Raw genomic sequence first — 21,477 nt, forward strand, 5'->3', positions numbered from 1 at the left:
ATTAGGAAGTTGAACATCAAATGTTAATGTACCACATAGTATAGTGTGGTACATAGTACAAGCAAACCATTTAATATAATAATGGCCACATTAATTTAAAAACAACAACAACAACAAAGCAACAGCTAACACTTATCAAATGCTTACTATGTGCCAGCATTTTAAGAATCTTAAATATCTCATGTAAATTTAAGTTGACCCCTGAGATAATTCAATGATTTCCTCCATTGCTTCACATGAGGAAACTGAAATTAAGTGATGTTAAATAACTGCCTACATTAATTAGCTTATGGAGTCGGGCCAGTCTTGAAACCAGGACCAAGTGAATCTCAACCATGTTTTCACAGCCTCAGGCCAGATTGCCTACTGATTTTATTGCATAAGCAATTTTAAACAAATATTCTCATCCTTACTTTTTTAGTAAAGCTTCTGGTGAACTGCCATTGTTAACCATCAATGAGGGGTGGTGGAGATTCAGGGAACAGGGAAAGCAAAACAGCAAGATACTTGTTTATCAGATTCTCCTCCTCTATCAAATTCAGGAATTTCTCTGCATATTCTGTATGAATTAATATGATTAATATAATTAATGTGATATTTCCAAATCACATAAATGCTCCATTGCAGATGGAGCATTTACAATTACAAAGTATAATTTATCATATATATATATATATATATATATATATATGTTTTTAAAATAATATAGTAGTATATTTTCACAGCATTTTGTGCCTTTTTTCATCTCAGTTTTAATCCCCATGGGCGTCCCATCACCAAATCACTCGTATGCCATCACCATAATAATTTATCTTATATTTTTCAGATTAAAGAAGTTGATTGAACAAGAAACCAGGTCTCAAAAGAAGAAGGAACAAGAAAAGAAGAAGAGAGTCTCCACCCTGAAAGAGGAGCTAACCAGACTGAAGTCTTTTGCTTTGATGGTGGTGGATGAACAACAAAAGCTAACAGCACAGCTTGCCCTTCAAAGTAAGAAAATCCAGGATCTAACCACAAGTGAGAAGGAAACACATGCTAAACTAGCCCTTGCTGAAGTCAGAGTCCAGGAAGCAGAGCAGAAGGCAAGCAGACTGGAGAAAGAACTGCTTGCAGAGACCACAACGTTTCACCAGAACCAAGAGGCAATTATGGCAAAGCTTACCAATGAGGACAGCCAAAATCGTCAGCTTCGACAAAAGCTGGCAGCACTCAGTCGGCAAATTGATGAGTTGGAAGAGACAAACAGGTCTTTGAGAAAAGCAGAAGAGGAGTTGCAAGATATAAAAGAAAAGATCAACAAGGAGGAATATGGAAACTCTGGTATCATGGCTGAGGTGGAGGAGCTCAGGAAGCGTGTGTTAGAAATGGAAGGGAAGGATGAAGAACTCATAAAAATGGAGGAACAGTGCAGAGACCTCAATAAGAGACTCGAAAAGGAAACATCACAGACTAAAGACTTTAAACTTGAGGTTGAAAAACTCAATAAAAGGATTATGGCTCTAGAAAAATTAGAAGATGCTTTCAACAAAAGCAAACAAGAATGTTACTCTCTAAAATGCAGTTTAGAAAAAGAAAGGATGACCACAAAGCAGTTAACTCAAGAACTGGAGAGTTTAAAAGGAAGGATCCAAGAGCTAGAAGCTATTGAAAGTCGACTAGAACAGACAGAGTTCACCCTAAAAGATGATTTAACTAAACTGAAAACATTGACTGTGATGCTAGTAGATGAAAGGAAAACAATGAGTGAAAAATTAAAGCAAACTGAAGATAAATTACAAGCTGCTGCCTCTCAGCTTCAAGTGGAGCAAAATAAAGTGACAACAGTTACAGAAAAGTTAATTGAGGAAACCAAAAGGGCACTGAAGTCTAAAACTGATGTGGAAGAAAAAATGTACAGTGTTACCAAGGAGAGAGATGATCTAAGACACAAATTGAAAGTGGAAGAAGAGAAAGGAAATGATCTCCTGTCCAAAGTTAATATGCTGAAAAATAGGCTTCAATCATTGGAAGCAACTGAGAAAGATTTCTTAAACAAATTAAATCATGATTCTAGTAGGTCCACAACAGCATTACACCAAGAAAACAATAAGATTAAAGAGCTATCTCAGGAAGTGGAAAGACTGAAACTGAAGTTAAATGATATGAAAGCCATTGAAGATGATCTTATGAAAACAGAAGATGAGTATGAGACGCTAGAAAGAAGATATGCTAGTGAACGAGAGAAAGCTCACTTTTTATCTGAAGAGTTGGAAAATGTTAAAATGGAACTTGCCAAGTACAAGTTAGCAGAAAAGACAGAGGCTAGCCAAGAAGAATGGCTTTTCAAAAGACTTCAAGAAGAAGAAGCTAAATCAGGACACCTTTCCAGAGAAGTGGATGCACTGAAAGAGAAAATTCATGAATACATGGCAACAGAGGACCTGATATGTCATCTTCAGGGAGACCATTCAGTTCTGCAAAAGAAACTCAATCAACAAGAAAATAGGAACAGAGATTTAGGAAGAGAGATTGAAAACCTCACTAAAGAGTTAGAGAGGTACCGACATTTCAGTAAAAGCCTCCGGCCTAATCTAAATGGAAGAAGAGTCTCTGACCCGCAAGTATTTTCTAAAGAAGTTCAAACAGAAGCAGTAGACAGTGAGCCACCTGATTACAAGAGTCTCATTCCTTTGGAACAAGCAGTCATCAATGGTCAATTATATGAGAGTGAGGACCAGGATGAGGACCCTAATGACGAGGAGTCCATGTTGTCCTTCAAATGCAGTTCATCTACCCCCTGTCCTGTTAATAGGAAGTTATGGATTCCTTGGATGAAATCCAAGGAGAGCCTTCCTCAGAATGGAAAAATACAAACTAAAACCAATGGCAACTTTGTGCAACCTGGAGATCTAGTCCTAAGTCACACACCTGGACAGCCACTTCATATAAAGGTTACTCCAGATCATGTCCAAAACACTGCCACTCTCGAAATCACAAGTCCAACAACCGAGAGCCCTCACTCTTATACAAGCACTGCAGTGATACCAAACTGTGGCACCCCAAAGCAAAGGATAACCATCCTTCAAAATGCCTCCATAACACCAGTAAAACCCAAAACCTCTACAGAAGGTCTCATGAATTTAGAACAAGGCATGTCCCCAGTTACCATGGCAGCCTTTGCCAGAGCACAGACCCCAGAGTCCTGTGGTTCTATAACCCCAGAAAGGACAATGTCACCCATTCAGGTTTTGGCTGTGACTGGTTCAGCTAGCTCTCCTGAGCAGGGACGTTCCCCAGAGCCATTAGAAATCAGCGCCAAGCATGCGATTTTCAGAGTCTCTCCAGACCGGCAGTCATCATGGCAGTTTCAACGTTCAAACAGTAATAGTGCAAGTGTGATAACTACTGAGGATAATAAAATCCACATTCACTTAGGAAATCCTTACATGCAAGCTGTAGCCAGCCCCCTGAGGCCTGCCAGCCCTTCAACACCAACGCAGGATAACCGAACTCAAGGTTTAACTAATGGGGCACTAAACAAAACAACCAATAAAGTCACCAGCAGTATTACTATTACACCAACAGCCACACCTCTTCCTCGACAATCACAAATTACAGTAAGTAATATATATAATTGAGACCCTCACCCTCATCCACTCTATACTGATGTACTTACAAGGAACTCAGTCCTTTTTAATTATCCCTCTAAAATCCTCCAAAAGACTGGCTGAATGTGTACTTTGGGAAAGTTTGTGCATGAACTATTCAAGAGTATCTGAAACTAACTGTTGCCTGCATAGTTGTATCAAGTGTGCACTTACTGTATATCTTTTCATTTACATACTTGTATGGAAAATATTTAGTCTGCACCTGTATAAATACATCTTAATGTATTTCATTTTCCATAACTCACATTAATTTGACTGCAACTTGTTTTGGTGAAATACTTTAACAATATAAAATAATTTGTTATTTTTACCACTGCTTGCTGAATTTTCTTTTATATTTTGTGTTATATTTTTGCATGTTCAAAGAATTTTTTCCCCATTCATATGTCTAGTCTTCCTTAAAAACAAACAAGATCCCACTTACAGTCAACTTCTGATCACGTATTAGAGGAGGAGGAAATGGTTCAAACAAATTTTAAAAACTGTCTTTTTGCTTTTGAAGTGAACTGTAAGTTCTCTCAGGGGCAAACTTATATGTGTTTCAATATCCCCAGTGCCTAGCAAAGTGCTAGCACATCTTAGGAACTTAATAAATGTTCACTGATAATAACTGAATAAAATAATTTTAAATCACTTGTGTTTGTGATTTTAAATCACTTGTGTTCATATATGACCTGATAGTGAAAGTAAAAAGGTTTGAAATGTGATGGGAAGTAAAAAAAAAAAAACTTACTTGGAAATACAAGTTACCTGGATAATCAAGAGTTGACTGTATTTCTATCATTGACAAAACCCACCATAAAACACGTATGTCTACATTTAAACCCAGAATCAACCACTGAACCCTGCTTCAAAGCAAAAATGTCATTCTTAGTCCTTTTGGTTCCCAAAATAGTTTGGATTACTGAAGGTAAGTGACTCTACCTTGCTTGTAAGTAGGCTGCATTCTGAGGCTTACAATTAAATATTTTTTTACCTTCTCACAAAGCAAACAAAAGCTAAAGATGGTCACAAACACAAGTTAGAAAGAAGGCTTATTTTTAAATCACAGGTAATTTCTTCTGTGGTTATCATTATGTCATTTGCAAGGTAGGTAAGAATAACTCAGCCAAAGCACCCTAAAACTTCTGATACTGAATTCATGGATCCTCTAACAAAATCTGCATTTTTCCATGCCAAGAATGACAGCTTTCAGAAGAACACTTTAAGTTACCAGTCTGGTCTCCAAGTCATATTCCATAAAAATGATTGCAGACAATTTTTCCCTTCTCCAACTTCACAACTATTAATTTAATGTGGTTAATTTATTATTCATTTTAAATATGATTCATTTAGACATCCAGGCAAACTAAAGATTTTCAGAAGTAAAAGAAATCTTTCACAATTATTCTCCTTTCCCCTGCAAAATCAATTTCATGATAGCAAAGCAAGGATTTGTTGACAGAAACACTTCCATGGTGATGGACTACAACACTAACACTGTGGGCTTGCATCATCATTAAATAAATTTGGATGAAAGCTGAGGTTGGTGATGAATGAGAAAACTTCTGTTTAAACACATTTATCTTGGGAATCAGCAGTGACCCAACTGTATTACAAAATACATGATGGTCTAAATGTTTTTCATTACTATTTTTAAGTCGCCCTGGACTAGAGTGTTAGAAGGAATTACATCATTTCACAAAGACATAGACATTGATAATTCTGATCTATGAGATTTTTTTCTTGATTATAACAGCAGGTAAATATACTATATATGTATAAAACATGTATGTAACAAATTATCATAAAAATTATGAACAGAAATTAGGAAGAATTAAAAAAACCAAGTCTTTCCAGTGTTTTTAAAGCCTTTATTATATAATGACATGAACAAAAAATGCTTCCATGGCATGGGGGAAATGGATAGAGGTAGACAAGACCAGCCAAAGGACTCCTGTCACCCCTAGGTTCCTCTCAGCTGTCCCAAGCAGAAGTTCCACACTGGACACACAGATCTGGACTATTCACTAGCACATCTATTTTATAAGGATTCAATTTCTTAACTGATGTGAGCCAGAGCAACTCTCTATATAAAGTTAGCACTACAAACCTGTGCTCCACGATTACAATACACAAGTTCTCCTGTCTTCTGATATTAACTATAAAAAGGCTTCCCAAGTGTTAACAATCAATACTGGAAATTTACCAAACAAGGAAGCAAATTTGTTTTACATAATTTTATATAATTCATATGAACATCAAAATTTAGGATCACTAGCAGATGCATGAAATATATATGTATATGTCTGTGTGTGTGTGTGTGTGTGTGTGTGTGTATATATATATATGTAAAAGTTCATGGCAGAGACAATCTGTCAATTAAAATTTGTGGTAAAGACAATAATTTCTGAAAAATATCTTCCCTTTCAAATTGTATATAAAAACAAACCATTCTAGATTTCTTAGCCTTTAATTGAAAAATTCTTTTTTTATATCTATGTGTGGGGGTGGCGTTTCTTTTTCATAAACACATAATCACAGAAGATCCTTAAAACCATGACAATGGAAAATCTTTATATGCGATATGTGAGGGTGAAAGTTTATATGTACTCCTGGAGGGAAATAGATCCATGAGAGGCTTGCAAAAGACAGTTTATATGAAAAGAAAAAATAGTATTTGTTTTCATTGATCAAAGTCTAGTCTCAGAATAAAGGTTCATTTTATTCAATCAACCTAGCTCTTCAATTTTTGAGCTGCAGCATCCTAACACAGATTTGAGTGATTTTACTACATTTTTCTTTTCATGTGCAAAACTTTCCCCATGAGGATGCTACTGCTTTCTAGGGACACCGTCAAAAGTAAAATCATCACTTTTACAAGAAAGACAATGTGTATCCAATGTGGCTCTTTACATACACAGGAAAGTCTCTGTGTATATTGAAGATGATGACAGGATTACATAAACACTACTGTGCAACTGCATTTTACAATGCCATGACCCCCAAAGGGTAAAATTAGGTTGTACCCTGAATGATCATAAAATGGGTATTGAGAAGTTTTATTATACTTACACTCTAAAGATTCTGTGATGTGTATAGACTTTGGTATATAGCCATACAAAAACATGTTTTTAGAAGCTTCTCTAATTATGAATCTTTAGAAAGTAAGTCCCTTTAGAAACTTGTTGAAGACAGGAAGCAACCTTTAAATGAACATTTTAGTTTCCCTCTATTTTGGTTTATATTATTAAGTTTTCTTCTCCAAAATAATAATTTTGCTTTGTAACCCTAAAGAAAAAGATAACCAGGCAAAAATGAATGGATAAAATATTAAGGTCGCTTTCTTCTCAAAGCAAATTCTAAGATATATGTATGAGAAAACCCCCAATGTTGCATCTAGAGTTAGCAAATCAGTCTCTTGAGGATAGGACACAGGAAACTTCATTTTTAGCAAAGTCCAGTCCTTGCTGATCAGTCTTCACCCCCAAGTTTAGTAACCCCACTGCTTTGGAAATTCCTATATTGATAAATATCAGCAAGTGTATCTAATGCTAGCCCTAGGCTATCACAATGAATTATACCTGTCCCAGGAAGTGTGACTATTCTGCCCTCCAGTGGCTGGCATTAAAAACAAGTCTTATTCTGCAGGATTCTTTTTATTCAACTGCTCAACAAAAACTACCTTTGAAGGTAAGCTACATAAAAACTTTACCATTCTTAATTTAGCTTTAAGAATGGAGGAACCCATTAGAAGTATAGAGACATGGAATTAAATCCAAATAAAAATGAATTTTAAACGTTTAAGATTTGGGAACTTTAATGAATCACTATATTACTTCCATTTCCTTCACTGTGGCCTATGATGAATGGAGTCACTTGGTTTGGTTCATCCAAAATGCTCTCTTTGGTTGAGTGTTCTGGACCGTTTCCAAACAATGCTAAGGTGTTATATAGAGGGCTTGAGAGCTAGGAGAAAAACAGCGATAGCAGGTGTCAAACAACCTGCTATGCTCAACTAACGATTCAGGCATCAATGCTATTAATAAAACTGGATCCTCTACTCTTATGGGATAGACAGGTTGCCCAAAATTAGCTCCTTGCACTCTGCTTCATTTTAGTAGAATACTTGGCATGTCCCTCAATATAAGCAGGGCTTTCCCCTTCTTCCTTCCCATTGCTTTACATGTAAAAAAAAAAAATGCTCTTCTCTACTCAAGTGACCCAAACTGAAAAGTCTAGTCTCAAGTTTCATCTCATCTGAAACCTTTCACACCACAACATCACAGATCAAAGTGATCCATCTTCCCTTTTGACTCCTTGAGACTACAGTTAGATTAGTAAGAGATAATATAAGTGAGAGACACAGTCCTACACAAATAAGAGAAGACTGACCTAGGGGTAGTTCTATGAGTAGGAGGTGGGAGTAAGCAAGAGGAGAAGCAGTCCTCATCCTCGAGACACTTAGAGAGCACTAGAGCTGCAAAGTCCACCGAATCCTAAAAGAAGATTCTATAAGCAAAGGCACAAAGGACAGGTATGAAGAATGAACTTGAGCATGTGTAGAACAGAAGGTACCTGATGGGCCTCAGAGGTGGCCAAAATGAAAAGCAACAGAACTAAGTGAAAATGATTCACAAAAACAGTATCACAAATATGCACATCAATTTTTATAAGTTGACTGCTAACCTGACAGTTCTGATACTGACATGAGAATCCCAGAAAGGCAGCCAAATGGATCAAAGCCATGTGACTCTAAAGACACACACTGTCAACTCAGTACAGAGATGGTGAGACTTCTATCTTTGCAGAAGCCTAAAAAATTCTTCCTAGATAGTATATACTATTTTAGGGTTTTCATTTCTCAAGCAATACCTTACAAGCATAATTTGTAAGGAAAGCTAGATGAATCCCAAATTACTTAAAAGAAAAACAACAGCAATATGCATTTGCTCAGCTCATGGTAGAGAAGTTTTATTGTTCAATCCTGTCAGTCTCCATCAGTTCTGCTTCCAACACAGGATTACAACTGTAAACTAAGAAGGCATTCCAAATAAAATTTGTGTTAGAGGGAAGTCTTCAAATTGGTCTTCTATATATCTCTCATACCAATTCAGTGCATATGAAAGTCTGCTTCAGTGTAGCTACTCTTCAACTAACTCAAAACAATACCTGAGAAACAAATTACCCTTCATTATTATGAGTTGGCTAGGTTTTTTTCCTTCTCTTTTAAAAGAGTAAAGAACTATTTCATTCTTTGCCCTTTAATAGTGTTCTTCCCTGAAATCACTGACCTAAGTCATATCTGAGACCTTCAGAAAAGTACATTTTTATAGAAAGTAACTTTAATCAAATATTATAACAAATCTGCAAAGGGTTCACGATATAGGAAAATTAAACACCTGACAGTCTCTTCAGGACAATGGGGAAAGGGATCACACTGAGAAGGATGACATCTCACTGTGACAGTGAGTATATACTTACCACAGACATTTTGGAAAATACAAATGCTGCCAGTATCAATGATTTTAGCTTTTAAGAAGAGCAATGAGAGGACAAAGAACAATGGCTAATTATTGCTATTTTTTCTGGCCAAACTTTCAAGTGGACATATTCCAGGTTTCCTCATGACCAATGAGGAAGGAAATGTACTTTGGGGTGTGGGGAAGAGGCATCCTGTCAAAGGAGTGCCAAGGAGTGGCAGATCCCCCAATGGATTACAAGTTTATGTAATCTGTCTGCTCAGCCCAGACACAATGGCCAAAGGGCCAGCCTGGCACCTTGAGGAGAAGGACAGGATTTCCTTTCACCTAGTTCTCCAATCAGCCCCTGGATAATGGTTCAATCTGGGCACTATTCAAATATTTTTCAAGTATTTATTAGGAAGACTCGCCTTATTAGGGGGTTGCTCTTAGATCTGGCTACATTCTTATCAGTTAGTAAAATGAGTGGTCTGTAGAAGTAATGTGGTAGGTAAAGGGTAAGGAACAACAAAACTCACCTCTCAAAGTTCTCCTTTTGATAAGAGAAAAAAATGGCAAGGTAGGAGGAATTACATTTTCTCCCTGGCTATATCTGCCACTTGAAAGTTATAAATAATTCCTCAAGATGATTCTCAAAGCAACCTCTCCATATTTTCAGTACCAAATGGTTCTACATGGAAGGTCCAACTACACTTCAAGCTTAGCAGTATGCCCAAGCCCCAGTACACTGCTGCTCTTGGATTATTATTTGCCTCATTCTAGTGATGGTACACCATCTTCCCTGCTGCCAATGTTCAATAACTGGAAGCTATTCTCTACTTTTCTGCTCATCCCCCAGATCCAATGAGTCATTTCTGTCCCAACGTTTTCTCTTCTCTGCTCTCCCACCCTATTTGTGTTACTATACCTCAAATCTAGACCTCCGTACCAAGGGTACTATAAAGATAATTAATCTATTACATTGAACACTCACCTCTTCAATTAAACCCTCCCTTGTTTGACTAGTGATCTTTCTATAACACTGGCTACATTTTCCAGTTCTTCTCTTATCCCACTCCCCCCTTCTCCCCTCCAAAGGAGTTACTTATCAACATATATATTACTGTGTATCCAAGGTCCAAACCTTCCATCAGGCCTTCATTTCTCACCTCTTTATCTCCCTAAATTCTGGACATAACTGACACCTCTACCTGCACCCTCACCCTCCCAGTTATTATCAAGGTTTTCTTACAATGAACCCTTGTTCATAATGTTCTCAGTACTGAAATGCTCTTCTTTCTTTGTTCCTTATATTGAAATCCTACTCCTACCTCCAGTGCATCTCTCTCTAGAAAAGCTTTCTTACTTTTCAATCTTCCTCTGAATTCCAAAAGCACTCCTGTTTTTTACCTCTATTATAACACTTCATTATTTTCTTATAATTACTTGTCACTTCACTTATTCTATATAGTCCCTTGAGAGCAAGAATTGGCTATGACTTATTTTCTAAATTCTTGTATCAATGTTGCTCAAAAAACAGTCGCTGATCACCTTTATCAGAATTACTTAGGACTCTGCAGATCCTCACATCCCAGACTATTAAATACTTCATAAGTAATCTGAATTTTAACAAGCTCCCTGGGTCATTATTGGGCATATAAAGTTTAAGAACCACTATACTACATCACCCAGGGCTTAAATACTGAGACCAGTAGGTTCCCATGACTAACAACACACTAGGTAGTCATGGTTGACTTGCACTTGTTCTTGTCACAGAATGTCAAGGCCAAAGAATTATACAGGTGGTATTTTAAGTGCTTCAATTTTCAAACAATTAAAAGATAAAGACAGAAAAGAGTAGAAAGTAATGTTTTCAGATGAACTCTAAAAAAGAAAGACTCACAACAACCATACTAAGGATAAGGAGGAAAATGGGCAAGTGAAGGAGTCCTCTTCTGGGCCAGAGATGGTTAGAAATATAGTTCAGGAATCAACACTGCTTGTTTAGCTGCCTTGACTCCCATGCTTAGTAATTTATCTCCAATAATTAATTGAAAAGCATGGAAAACAAGGGATAAAACAGGAAAACAAGAAAGATAAAATAATCAAAGGTAAGTAATGATCAGGATAAAAAACAGGCATCTTAAGAATAGCTATAAGGGAAAGACAAAGACAAATTTAATATCAATGCTGACATTGATGTTGCTGGTATTTCTCTGGCACTTGGGGTGCCAGACTTTCTAATATAATATCTCTCAAACAACTCTTAAGTAGATAAGCTGGGTCTCAAACAACTTGCAAGTAGATAATCTGGGTCACAGATAAGATCTATAGATGAGAAATATGTCTGCCTTCATTAGCCAGCTAGTGCAAGGGCACACAGGACAATGAGCTGGTGCCAGGGCTATTGTGGAGACCCAGGACTGTTTGTTTGGCTCTGCAGCCTGTACTCCAGCCGCTAATCCTAGACTGTTGTAAAAGACCTGTGGACAATTTCCAAATAGTGAATGGGTGCAAATGACGTAATAAGAAAGAACTAGGAAAGGATACTAAAAACAAAAACAAAAAAACATAAAACAGCTGGCAAATGAACAAAAAGGCGGTAACTTTTTAGAAAGATACTAGTTCAAAGGTAGTATATTTATTTTAACACATTATTTCTATATGTGATGCCTATGTGTCTGGGCACAAAATGGAAGCAATTAAGTTAGGAATATTTTGAAAACTGTTCTTCAAATGTTTATTCTTGAATCACCCTCATTGCCCACGGTATAATTACCAAAGATATTGGAAAGTGACTAGGGACAACCACAAAACATGTTACATTAAAGGCACCAATTTCTTCTAGCCTTCACTTCAGAAACTGGACAAGTCTTTAGTAGAAATCCTATCACAGGAACTCTATTTAAAACCAAACATTCTATCATTGGAGGTTAACAGAAATGAGCTAATCAAGCTATAGAGTTTCCTTTTGAAGGATCTCTTGCCATATAAAACTGTAAAAACCTCACTGATAAAGCTTTATTGTGAAATGAGGAAGTTCTGAGAAAATCAAGAGGAAAAAAGCCAATACAGCATATAAAATTCTGGGTTAGCTGCCAGATTCATTATCTGTTATTTCCTTTATTTTTAAAAGCAATTTAGCAGTGATTTATCAAATAATACAAAAGACAAAAGAAGGCAATAATATAAAAGACATTTTTCTCCAGTTCAGCATTTCCTCCTTTTCATCACTATATTCATCATCATTACTTATTGTACTTTCCCATTAAACAGAATTAAAAACAAAAACACAAGACACTATCATTCTGATAACACATGGCCTTGACCAAGCATTCCACCGCTGGTTCACTGAGGTAAGGCAGCCCTGAAGCTAACCCCTCCCCTGCACCACCCCAGTGAACACAAACCAGAATGATATGAGTTGAATGATCACCTTTTAGAGCTAAAGGTGTAGTGAGGTGCTCCTGCTTTCCCTGGAGTCAGGAACATTCCTGAGGTAACAATGCTTTCCTACAAAATACATTTCCAGAGTGTTCAAAAAAACTTGCAAATTTAATTTTACTTAGAGAAAAGGAAATAACCTGACTCCAGGCTCTGATAGCTTTCCCATAAATGCTGATTTTGCTCTGGTAAATTTTCAGATGTTTGTCCTCCATGATAATTTAAAAAACACAAGGATCCAGTAGAAACTGGGCTATAGCCCAAAAATGCTAAATCAAAATGAAAACATGTTCACCTTTCTGTGTTTCTTTGGTCAGCTAGTGATTTGCTGTAACCTCAGAGTCCTGAAGAATGCTTGATTTCTTTTTAGAACTTATAGACCTATAAATGAACATTTTTAGAATTTAACAATACTTTCTACACATTTCTTTCTGCTGTTCCCTAGATAAAGCCAACGCCTCTGCCTCAGTGAACTAGGCATCCATTAAGACGGGTAATCCATTTCAAACCCCAATCTCCATGCTGATGAAACTTAAACTTAAAAAAAATCTTTTTTCTATGAATGAGTTTTCAAATTCTTTTAATCTCCTCCAAGACATCTGCTTTCTGATGAAACCCAGGAACCTCCAACTCTGAGTAGAATATTCACTGTGTGGTCTTAAAAGAGTCAATATGGATGGATTCTTCTTGCAATAGCATTCCAAATTTGGATAAAATTTTCTTGGAGGTATTTGACATAACACTCTATAATAAGGATCCAAGAGATGACACATTTTAAAACTCCATACCTCATTTTCTAAAACTTGTCTTAAAATAAAATTCAAGCAAGAAAAAAAAAAACAACCCACCACAGCATCATATTTTTTTTTTAAAGATTTATTTATTTATTCGTACAGAACTGGGGTACAGGCCAGAGATGTGGAGGGTGAGAGGATTCACCAGAGACAGAGTGTGGTACAGAACAGGCAGATCGATGAAGTACACTGCTGAGGGGAGCAGCGGGAGGGTCAGGAGAGGTCTGCCTCGCCATGTGGTCACCTGCGGGGCAGGCGGGGATCAAACTCATGCGGAAGTGGCTTAAGCTTCTTTGTGCTGTGCTTTAGCCCGCTGCGGCACCAGGGAGGGCCCGCATCATATTTTTTTTAAGATTTTGTAATGACACCTAGGGTTGTCCTAATAAAATAAAAAGCCTTTGCTGCCATCTAGAGGCAAAAACTGTGTAGTGAAACCAAGGTTCTCAAGAAAACCAAATTAATTGAATCATCAATAAAAGCAATGAGAGCTCCTTAGGTAACTGACCCCTACCTATGACTACCACCCACATTGTCTTTAGGTCTTAGTATCACTTCAGAGAAGCAAGTTCCATCAATATTGTATTGCATGCCAACAAATGTATCAGAGATTTTTGTTCTCAATAACCTGTAACACGCACTAGAAATTTACATATCCCTATGGACTCCTAGAAAATCCAAACCTGTGTGATCTAAGATGGGATACAGACAGCTACCATATTTTAAAAGCCCAGGGGGATTCTCATGAACATCCAACCTAGTTTCTCACAGTATTCAGTTATCTACACCCAAGCAGGCCAGAATTCTAGATGAAAGAAACTAAAAGTTTACATCTACAGGAGGTCCAACTCATGCAGTGTTTCTCAAAGGGTAGCAGGCTATTCACCTGCATCAGTTGAATCACTGATAATTTATTTAAAATGTGTATTCCTGTATATACTGTATAAATGAACTGCAATTTTAGGGTTAGAGCCTGTCCTGCTCCCCACTCAGTCTCTGGTGAAGCCTCTCACGGCCCCTGTACCCCAGTTCTGTACACATAAATAAATAAATCTTAAAAAAAATTAATGAGTCATATGATGTGGGTTTTGGAGGTACTGACAGAACCATACTGCTCTCATAATCTTTATTGAGGCTGCCATGGCACCAAACCCTTACTGGCCACCCAGTTTTATTTCAGTACAAAACTGACTTGCCTATTTGAGAGATAAAAAATGTTGACCGAACATTTCAGCGCTGAAGATAAGACCATAAAGTCAGGCTGAAAGTCAGGGAACACAATTTAGATAAGGAGACTGTCAGAACATCACCATCTCCTTTGTTTTGTTTAGGATTAAGTACCCAGAAAATGTCCACAAAAATACTAATCCCAAATTACCAAAAGAAATTACTTTGTATAGAATTTATGCTTAATTGTAGGAATCATATTTTTAGCCAAGTGTGTACAGCATTTATTTGAAAACCTAAATATAAAGTTACTATACTTTAAAGTATACTACTATAAAGCTAGGGGACATTTTAAGTAAGTGACTATTTACCTAAAGATATAACAGGACTTCACTGTATTTTATCAACACAAAAATGTAGAAGTAAATTTCTATAAAGTGAAAAACAATGTAAGAGCTCCCACAAAACAGTATCAAAAATCTATGGTGAAAAGAATAATGCATTTTTTTAAGATCTATTCATTTATTCATACAAAACTGGGGTACAGGCCAAAGATGCGGAGTGTGAGAGGATTCACCAGAGACAGAGTGGGGAGCAGAACAGGCAGATCGACAAAGTACACTGCTGAGGGGAGTAGCAGGCGGATCAGGAGAGGTCTGCCTCGCCATGTGGTCACCTCCAGAGCAGGCGGGAATCAAACTCATGCGGAAGTGGCTTAAACTTCTTAGTGCTGTGCTTTAACCTGCTGTGCCACCAGGGAGGGCCCAGAATAATGCATTTTTAAAGGATTTTTTTAAAAAGATTAATTTTATTTATGTATACAGAGCTGGGTTAAAGGCTAGAGGTGCAGGGGCAGTGAGAGGATTCACCAGAGACAGAGTGGGGAGAACACAGGCTGACCAATGGAAGTACACTACTGAGGGGAGCAGTGGGCAAGTCAAGAAAGGTCTGCTGCGCATGTGGGTCACCTCCCTGGCTGGAGATCAAACTCATGCTGAAGTGGCGGGGGCTAGCTTCTTGGTGCTACATTCCAATTCGCTGCACCACTAGAGAGGACCTTTAAAAGATTTTGACCCCATAGTAAGGGAAGGATGATTCAACCAAGTAGAGAAAAATAACAATTACCAATTTGGGTTATAATGGGAGAACTGTAGTTAGCTGAGATATTTTTTCACATTCCTTTACCAACAAATTTCTTATCCTAAGAGTATTTTCCATAGGAAGTAAAAATAAAGTACATTTCTAAGTAAATATGAACTCAGTCAAGCTTTCATCCTTTCATACTCCACAACTCACTTTCCCAGTCTAGATCATTCAAGTGATCTGTGATTCCACTCTCATCCCTCATGTTCAATAGTGAACAAATGTTAATATAACTCTACTTCCACAGTATGTCTTTCCCCAACACATGTCCTTATTATCCTCCAGCCACATATCCACACTGTCTATATAAACAGGTACAATTTTCCTATCTGGTCCTAGACTACATTCCCTTTATATGTTTCAATACAATCTAATTTGAAGTTACTCCAATTTTCAACTGTGTCCAATTTCCTACATGAGGGTCACTGCCAAAAAATACTCTCTTGAATTCTGGAATGTTCTACCATTCCAGCTATTTAAAATTCTAAGTTTTTGAAGATCCAAGTCAAATGCTATGTTATTCATGAAGCTCTCTCTGACCCTCACTTGAAATTAACCTTTCTTTAGCAATTACATGGCCTTTAAGATTAACTTAGGATACTACTTTTGGTTATCTTCTATATAACTTACCAAAAAGAAACATAACTTATTTATCTCTAAGTACACCAGTATTTACATCAAGGGTCATACACAAACATATGCACAGCATATGGTGTTAGTATTACCTTTCTGGGCTCTCTCCCTGGTGGCACAAGGGGTTAAAACACAGCACTATGAAGCTATCTGCAGCCACTGCAGTAGGAATTCAATCCCCAGACAGGGAGGGAACCCACATGATGCAGCAGAACTCTCCTGTCTCACTTGCTGCACCTCTTAGTAATGCATTTCAGTGGATCTGCCAGTTCTGCTCCCCATTCTGTCTGGTGAATTCTCTTATCCCCACCTCTCACCTCTGGCCTACACCTCAGTTCTTATATGCATAAATAAATTTTTTAATAATGAAAAAAAAAGAATTACTTTCCTGAAATCTTTCTCTTCAATCTTTAATCTGATATGTCCCCAGAAAATAGCACTTTCAAAGGAGCCAAGTCCTACAAGCTGAACAATGTCTGCTTTCTCATCAACTATACCACTAATTGTACCTTTTATTCTTCTGTTTAATTCAAGATCAAGGAGATATGCAAGCAGAGAATCCCAACATGGAGCCGTAAGCCAAAATCTACAGGCATAACTAAGCTTTCCCCAAAAGCTTCCCCAGGGTCAACAGATAAATTTACTCACTACACTGGCTATGGGAAGTTACACATCATAAGGACTGTCACCTCCAATACTTTCCTTCATGTAGGAGGGAAAAGGTAAGTCCTATCAATTCACTTCCTGGATACATTTACCTACAGAAATGTGTGGAAAGTTGATTGGCACCAATGAAGGCCAAAGAAGAAGACTGAAATCTCCAGGAAATAGTGAAGCAGCAAATTGACTGAGGGCTCATTCACAGGTTGCTGTATCTGGTGAATATCATCCTGAAAGAGTGGTACCTCTACACTTACATTACCTGTATGTATACACATTTACACACAAGCAGGACCAGATGTACATCCCAAATCTTCCTAATTAATCATTTGCAACCCAACCCAAAGACAGACTATCATTAGCCTTGGAAAGGGCTGAGTTCACTGAGACAGTTCAAAATCTTCTGGTAAACCTAAGAGTAACCTTTCACTCCACAGAACTTTACTGTGCTATATTTTGCAAAGAAGATGTGGCAGTGAGATTCCTTTCTGCTTCAAGAAAGTCAGATTATTTCCATCAAAATGGAAGGGAAATTAAAATGACTTCTTTGTGACCAGGAATGAAAAAGAAGTAGTAATTCTTAGAAAGGAACAACAAAATGAGTAATAACTAAACACATCATTTGTGAGGTTGATCTGATCCATCAGTTGACCCTCCTGCATATACTAGGGAAAGGAATCATATTGTTAGGCTTGCTAAATAGATAGGTATTATTGTTGTCTACAGCAATTAGAGCATTTGAGAGTCAATGATCACAAATATTGAGATATTTTAGGAAGATAAGAATCACTGTACAGATGTTTAACAAAAAGACAACAATTTGTTCTCAGAGGACTTTTTTTAATACCGCTCTCTGAATCAATGTATAGTCATTCAATTCAACAAAACTTAGAATAAGGAGGCTCAAATTCCAAGCCTAGCTTTTCATTTATTTGAGTGAGTTTGACATTCATTAGTCTAGACATTGAGTTTCTCATCTGTAAAACAAAACAAGAACGCTGAAAAATTCTTCAGGTCTGTTCCAGTTGTGATAATCCATCTGTGTCTGGTTCAGAATGCTGATGAATTCAACTAGCCATCTATCTACAAGGTAGGACATAGTAAACTAACCTCGGCATTACTTTTCACAAAGTACTTTTCACTATCTACTGAATCAGTAAAAAGTTGTGTCAATAACTCAATATTGACAGAGTAACAGAATGATGCTTTGAGATAAATAAGGCATTTCTGCAGGAGACAGTTATTATATTCCACAAAGTCTCAGAAAAAGAAGAAAACAACTCTATGTGTAGTAGAACCCATTATTCTCTATGATCCTGCACCAATACCTGGAGGTATGATCCTGGTAGAAATCTTCATGACTAAGAATAATGTTGCAGTTCGATGTCCTGGGTTGGAAGCAGCAGAGCAGGAATAATGGAACTGCTACTCTCCACACTAAACCAGTCAATTCACACTCAACTTATTGATGCCACCATACAAAAGTCTCCCAAGTCCACTCCAATTTCAAGGAGGAAGAGGAGTTGGAAGTCTGGGCAATAGTAAGTTATATAAGCCATAGAGAGGGATGATATGCAGCAGTCCCAACAGGAAAGTGGTAGAGGACAAAGATACAGGAGTCAGGTAAAATAAAAGCCAGAAGTGGGAAAGTCTAAATTAAAGAAGGCAGTAAGAGAATAGTGGAAGGAAGCACACTATAAGAAGGTGATAAAGCTGTGACACCAAAAATAATATTAGAGAAAGTTCAAAGGTATGTGCAGGGCAGTAATAGGACAGTAACAGACTCATGGTGTGGTAGGACCATTGTGTAGAGTGCTTAGCACTGTGCTGACATAGCACTAATGTTAAGTGAACAGCATATGAGTAAAAGAGAGAGACAGAGAGAGTAAGGCCATTCAATCAAGACTTAGTGAGAAAATGTGCTAAGAGATGGCCATGTATGATAGGGTAGGAAAAGCAGTTATGCTGGGTGACATCCAACACTGATATTATGCGAATGGAAAAAAAAACATTGGCTTCCCAACAGTGGAAATCCAAAGCGCTGAAGACAAGATAAATAAGCATCAACAATACTCCAAGAAAAGCAAAATACCCTGGAAACATTTACCTTGAAGAGGAGCCCAAAATAAGTTGTCAAAGATTTCAAAATTACTTAAAGAAGACTCTTTAAAGTATAGGTTTATGTAGTTTGCATAAGTTCAAGAGAAAGCAAGAAAATGACAAGATATAGTATAAAATACTTTTTTAGAAGGATAGGAAGAAAGCAACAATTCTATGGTAAGCTGTAGAAGCCCATTTTTCAAAGGTAATACAAATTCTAATCCCATTAAGACAAAAAGTCATTAAAAAAAAACCAGTATTTTAACAAAAGAATCACCAAGCAAAAAGCATGCTTATATTAATCAATATGTAATACAATAAAAATGCATAAATAACAATAACTCAGAACTGGGAATACTATTTGAAGTTCAATGAAATGGTGTTTTACTTATAACACAACTGAAATATAAAAAATCCTGTATCCTTGGCATAATCTTGTTTCTGCAGAAATATGACGCCTTTGAGAAACAATGAAAAGAAGCTATCTTACAAATTTTAGAATGACTTCAATTAAATTTTAAAAGGAAGCAGATAAAAATGCAGGTGAATGAAAATCTAGTTTGTAACAAAGTTTTTAATTGCCTGATATGTTTATGCTAGTCTTTCCTCAGCACTTTATGTAGCTTCAATAATTTTTGAACTAATTTTGTAACTTCTTTTAAAAGCAGATATCTGATTTCAACAGGAATGTAACTACTCTAATATATGTCTCATAATCATGGACAAATAATGGAACCAGTGATGTAAAGCACAATTGTTTTGATGCATGTTTCAAATTCCTGCAATTAGGGACATGTGTACAAAGCTCAGGCTCAGACACTGAATCTGGGAAATGGGGCCATAGACTGTGGCTCATGGCCAAATCCAGTCACTGTTTTTGCATAATGCATAACTAAAAATAGTTTTTACATGTTTATATTGTTGGGGAAAAAATGAAAAGAAAAATATTTTGTAAGGAAAATGTTACATGGAATTCAAATTTTATTGTTCATATAAAGTTTTATTGAAACACAGTCATATTTAGTCATATTGTCTATGACTGCTTCTATGTTACAATGGCAGAAACTGAGTAGTTGCAACAGTGACTGGTAAGCAAAGCCTAAAATATTTATCATGTGGCCTTATACAAAAAGAATTTAATGGCCTTTGGTCTACCCTGAACTAGACTAACAAGGAACTCAGGAATGAGCCTGAAGAAGAATTTAATCAACTAATTTCTAAAAACAACAGTAGCAATTTAAATACTCTACAGAAGTTGATGAAAATGGGTTAACTGTTTTAAGCCGTTTGTGATTTATTTAGTAAAATTTGTAATTCTATAAATGATAAAATAGTCAACTAAAGAATATCAGTCAAGAACAGGTCAAAGGATTTGTGCCACCAAACAATGCATTTGCTATTGCTGAATCTGAGGAAGTATTTCTAGGCTGTCCAAATCCCTGTTACTTTTACAGAAAGATACAGACATATAGGAAATTTGTATGTGATTTGGAGAAATAGGTATAAATTTAGAAATAATTGGTGGTAATTGTTAAAACTTATCAAGTCAACTATTTTGTCATTTGTAAGAATCATGAAAATTGTATAAAGTAAAACTAACCCATAAGGTTACCTGTGGGCCCATTTGCTACACAGTCTTTAAGCCAGAATGATGGCTAGTAATGCAGCTTTCTCTCATTGCTTCCCCTTGCCTTTTAAAATTTATCCTGCCCCTGTTGGCTTTTTGGTTTTTGGTTTTCTGCCCCTAAATATGTATCTTACAATATAATTTTCTTTACTTTGACTGAACCACAACAATGTATAAATCCCATAATATGAACAGATTATATTTTCTTCTAATTCCATTATTGTGTCTAAAATGGGATCAAGCATAAGAGCTAAATAAATAATTTTGAAAAAAAAAAAAAACATGTTGTCAACATCTATGGTAAATATTTCAATTTTGAGTTTTGCAAGTAGTTGCAATGCTTTGCAATTCATGGCTGCCTATAGGTCAAATACTATAAAGGCCTAACTTTAGTATGAGAAAAGAGCTGGGGTGAGGTGGAGGGTAGGAAAGACTTATTCAGGTCTGAAAGATTCAAGGTGTTCCCCTAACTCATAACTTCCAGAATGAATTCAGCATAAGGCAATGTGATTTGGAGGAGATACTATAAAATGATTATCACAACAAAATTTACTGGTGATAAAAGCCGTCGCCAGTAAGAATTATTCACTCATAGGAATTATTCACTCATTTACAAAGCAAAAGTCCACTGGCCCCTTTCAAAACATTATTTATAAAAACAAAACCAAATATAGTTAGAATAAAATGTTACTAGACAAGGACTTCTGCATTCTTAGATGAGTTCCTTTAGATGAGATCTCCAAGTTGTGGCTTAATGAGCAGATACTTTATTGGTGTCTTCTATGTACCCAGATACTTCCTGTAGGAAGATCTTATCTGGTATA

The 21,477-nt window shown here is 36.7% G+C and overlaps 2 protein-coding genes across 2 annotated transcripts in view; one reads left to right on the plus strand and one right to left on the minus strand.

Moving 5' to 3' along the window:
• FILIP1L (filamin A interacting protein 1-like) overlaps window positions 1-4,280 on the plus strand; it is a 30,908-nt gene extending 26,628 nt beyond the window's left edge. Inside the window, exon 2 of the mRNA XM_004675256.2 lies at window positions 827-4,280. Within this exon, the coding sequence (XP_004675313.1) occupies window positions 942-3,617 (2,676 nt within the window). The 5' untranslated portion in view covers window positions 827-941 and the 3' untranslated portion in view covers window positions 3,618-4,280. The remainder of the gene's footprint in view (window positions 1-826) is intronic.
• The window catches only part of CMSS1 (cms1 ribosomal small subunit homolog (yeast)), a 326,190-nt gene that overhangs the window by 302,402 nt on the left and 2,311 nt on the right, over window positions 1-21,477 (minus strand). The window lies entirely within an intron of this gene.

Source organism: Condylura cristata, unplaced genomic scaffold, assembly GCF_000260355.1.
Source record: "Condylura cristata isolate star-nosed mole 26May11 unplaced genomic scaffold, ConCri1.0 scaffold00003, whole genome shotgun sequence".
Classification (NCBI taxonomy): Eukaryota; Metazoa; Chordata; class Mammalia; order Eulipotyphla; family Talpidae; genus Condylura; species Condylura cristata.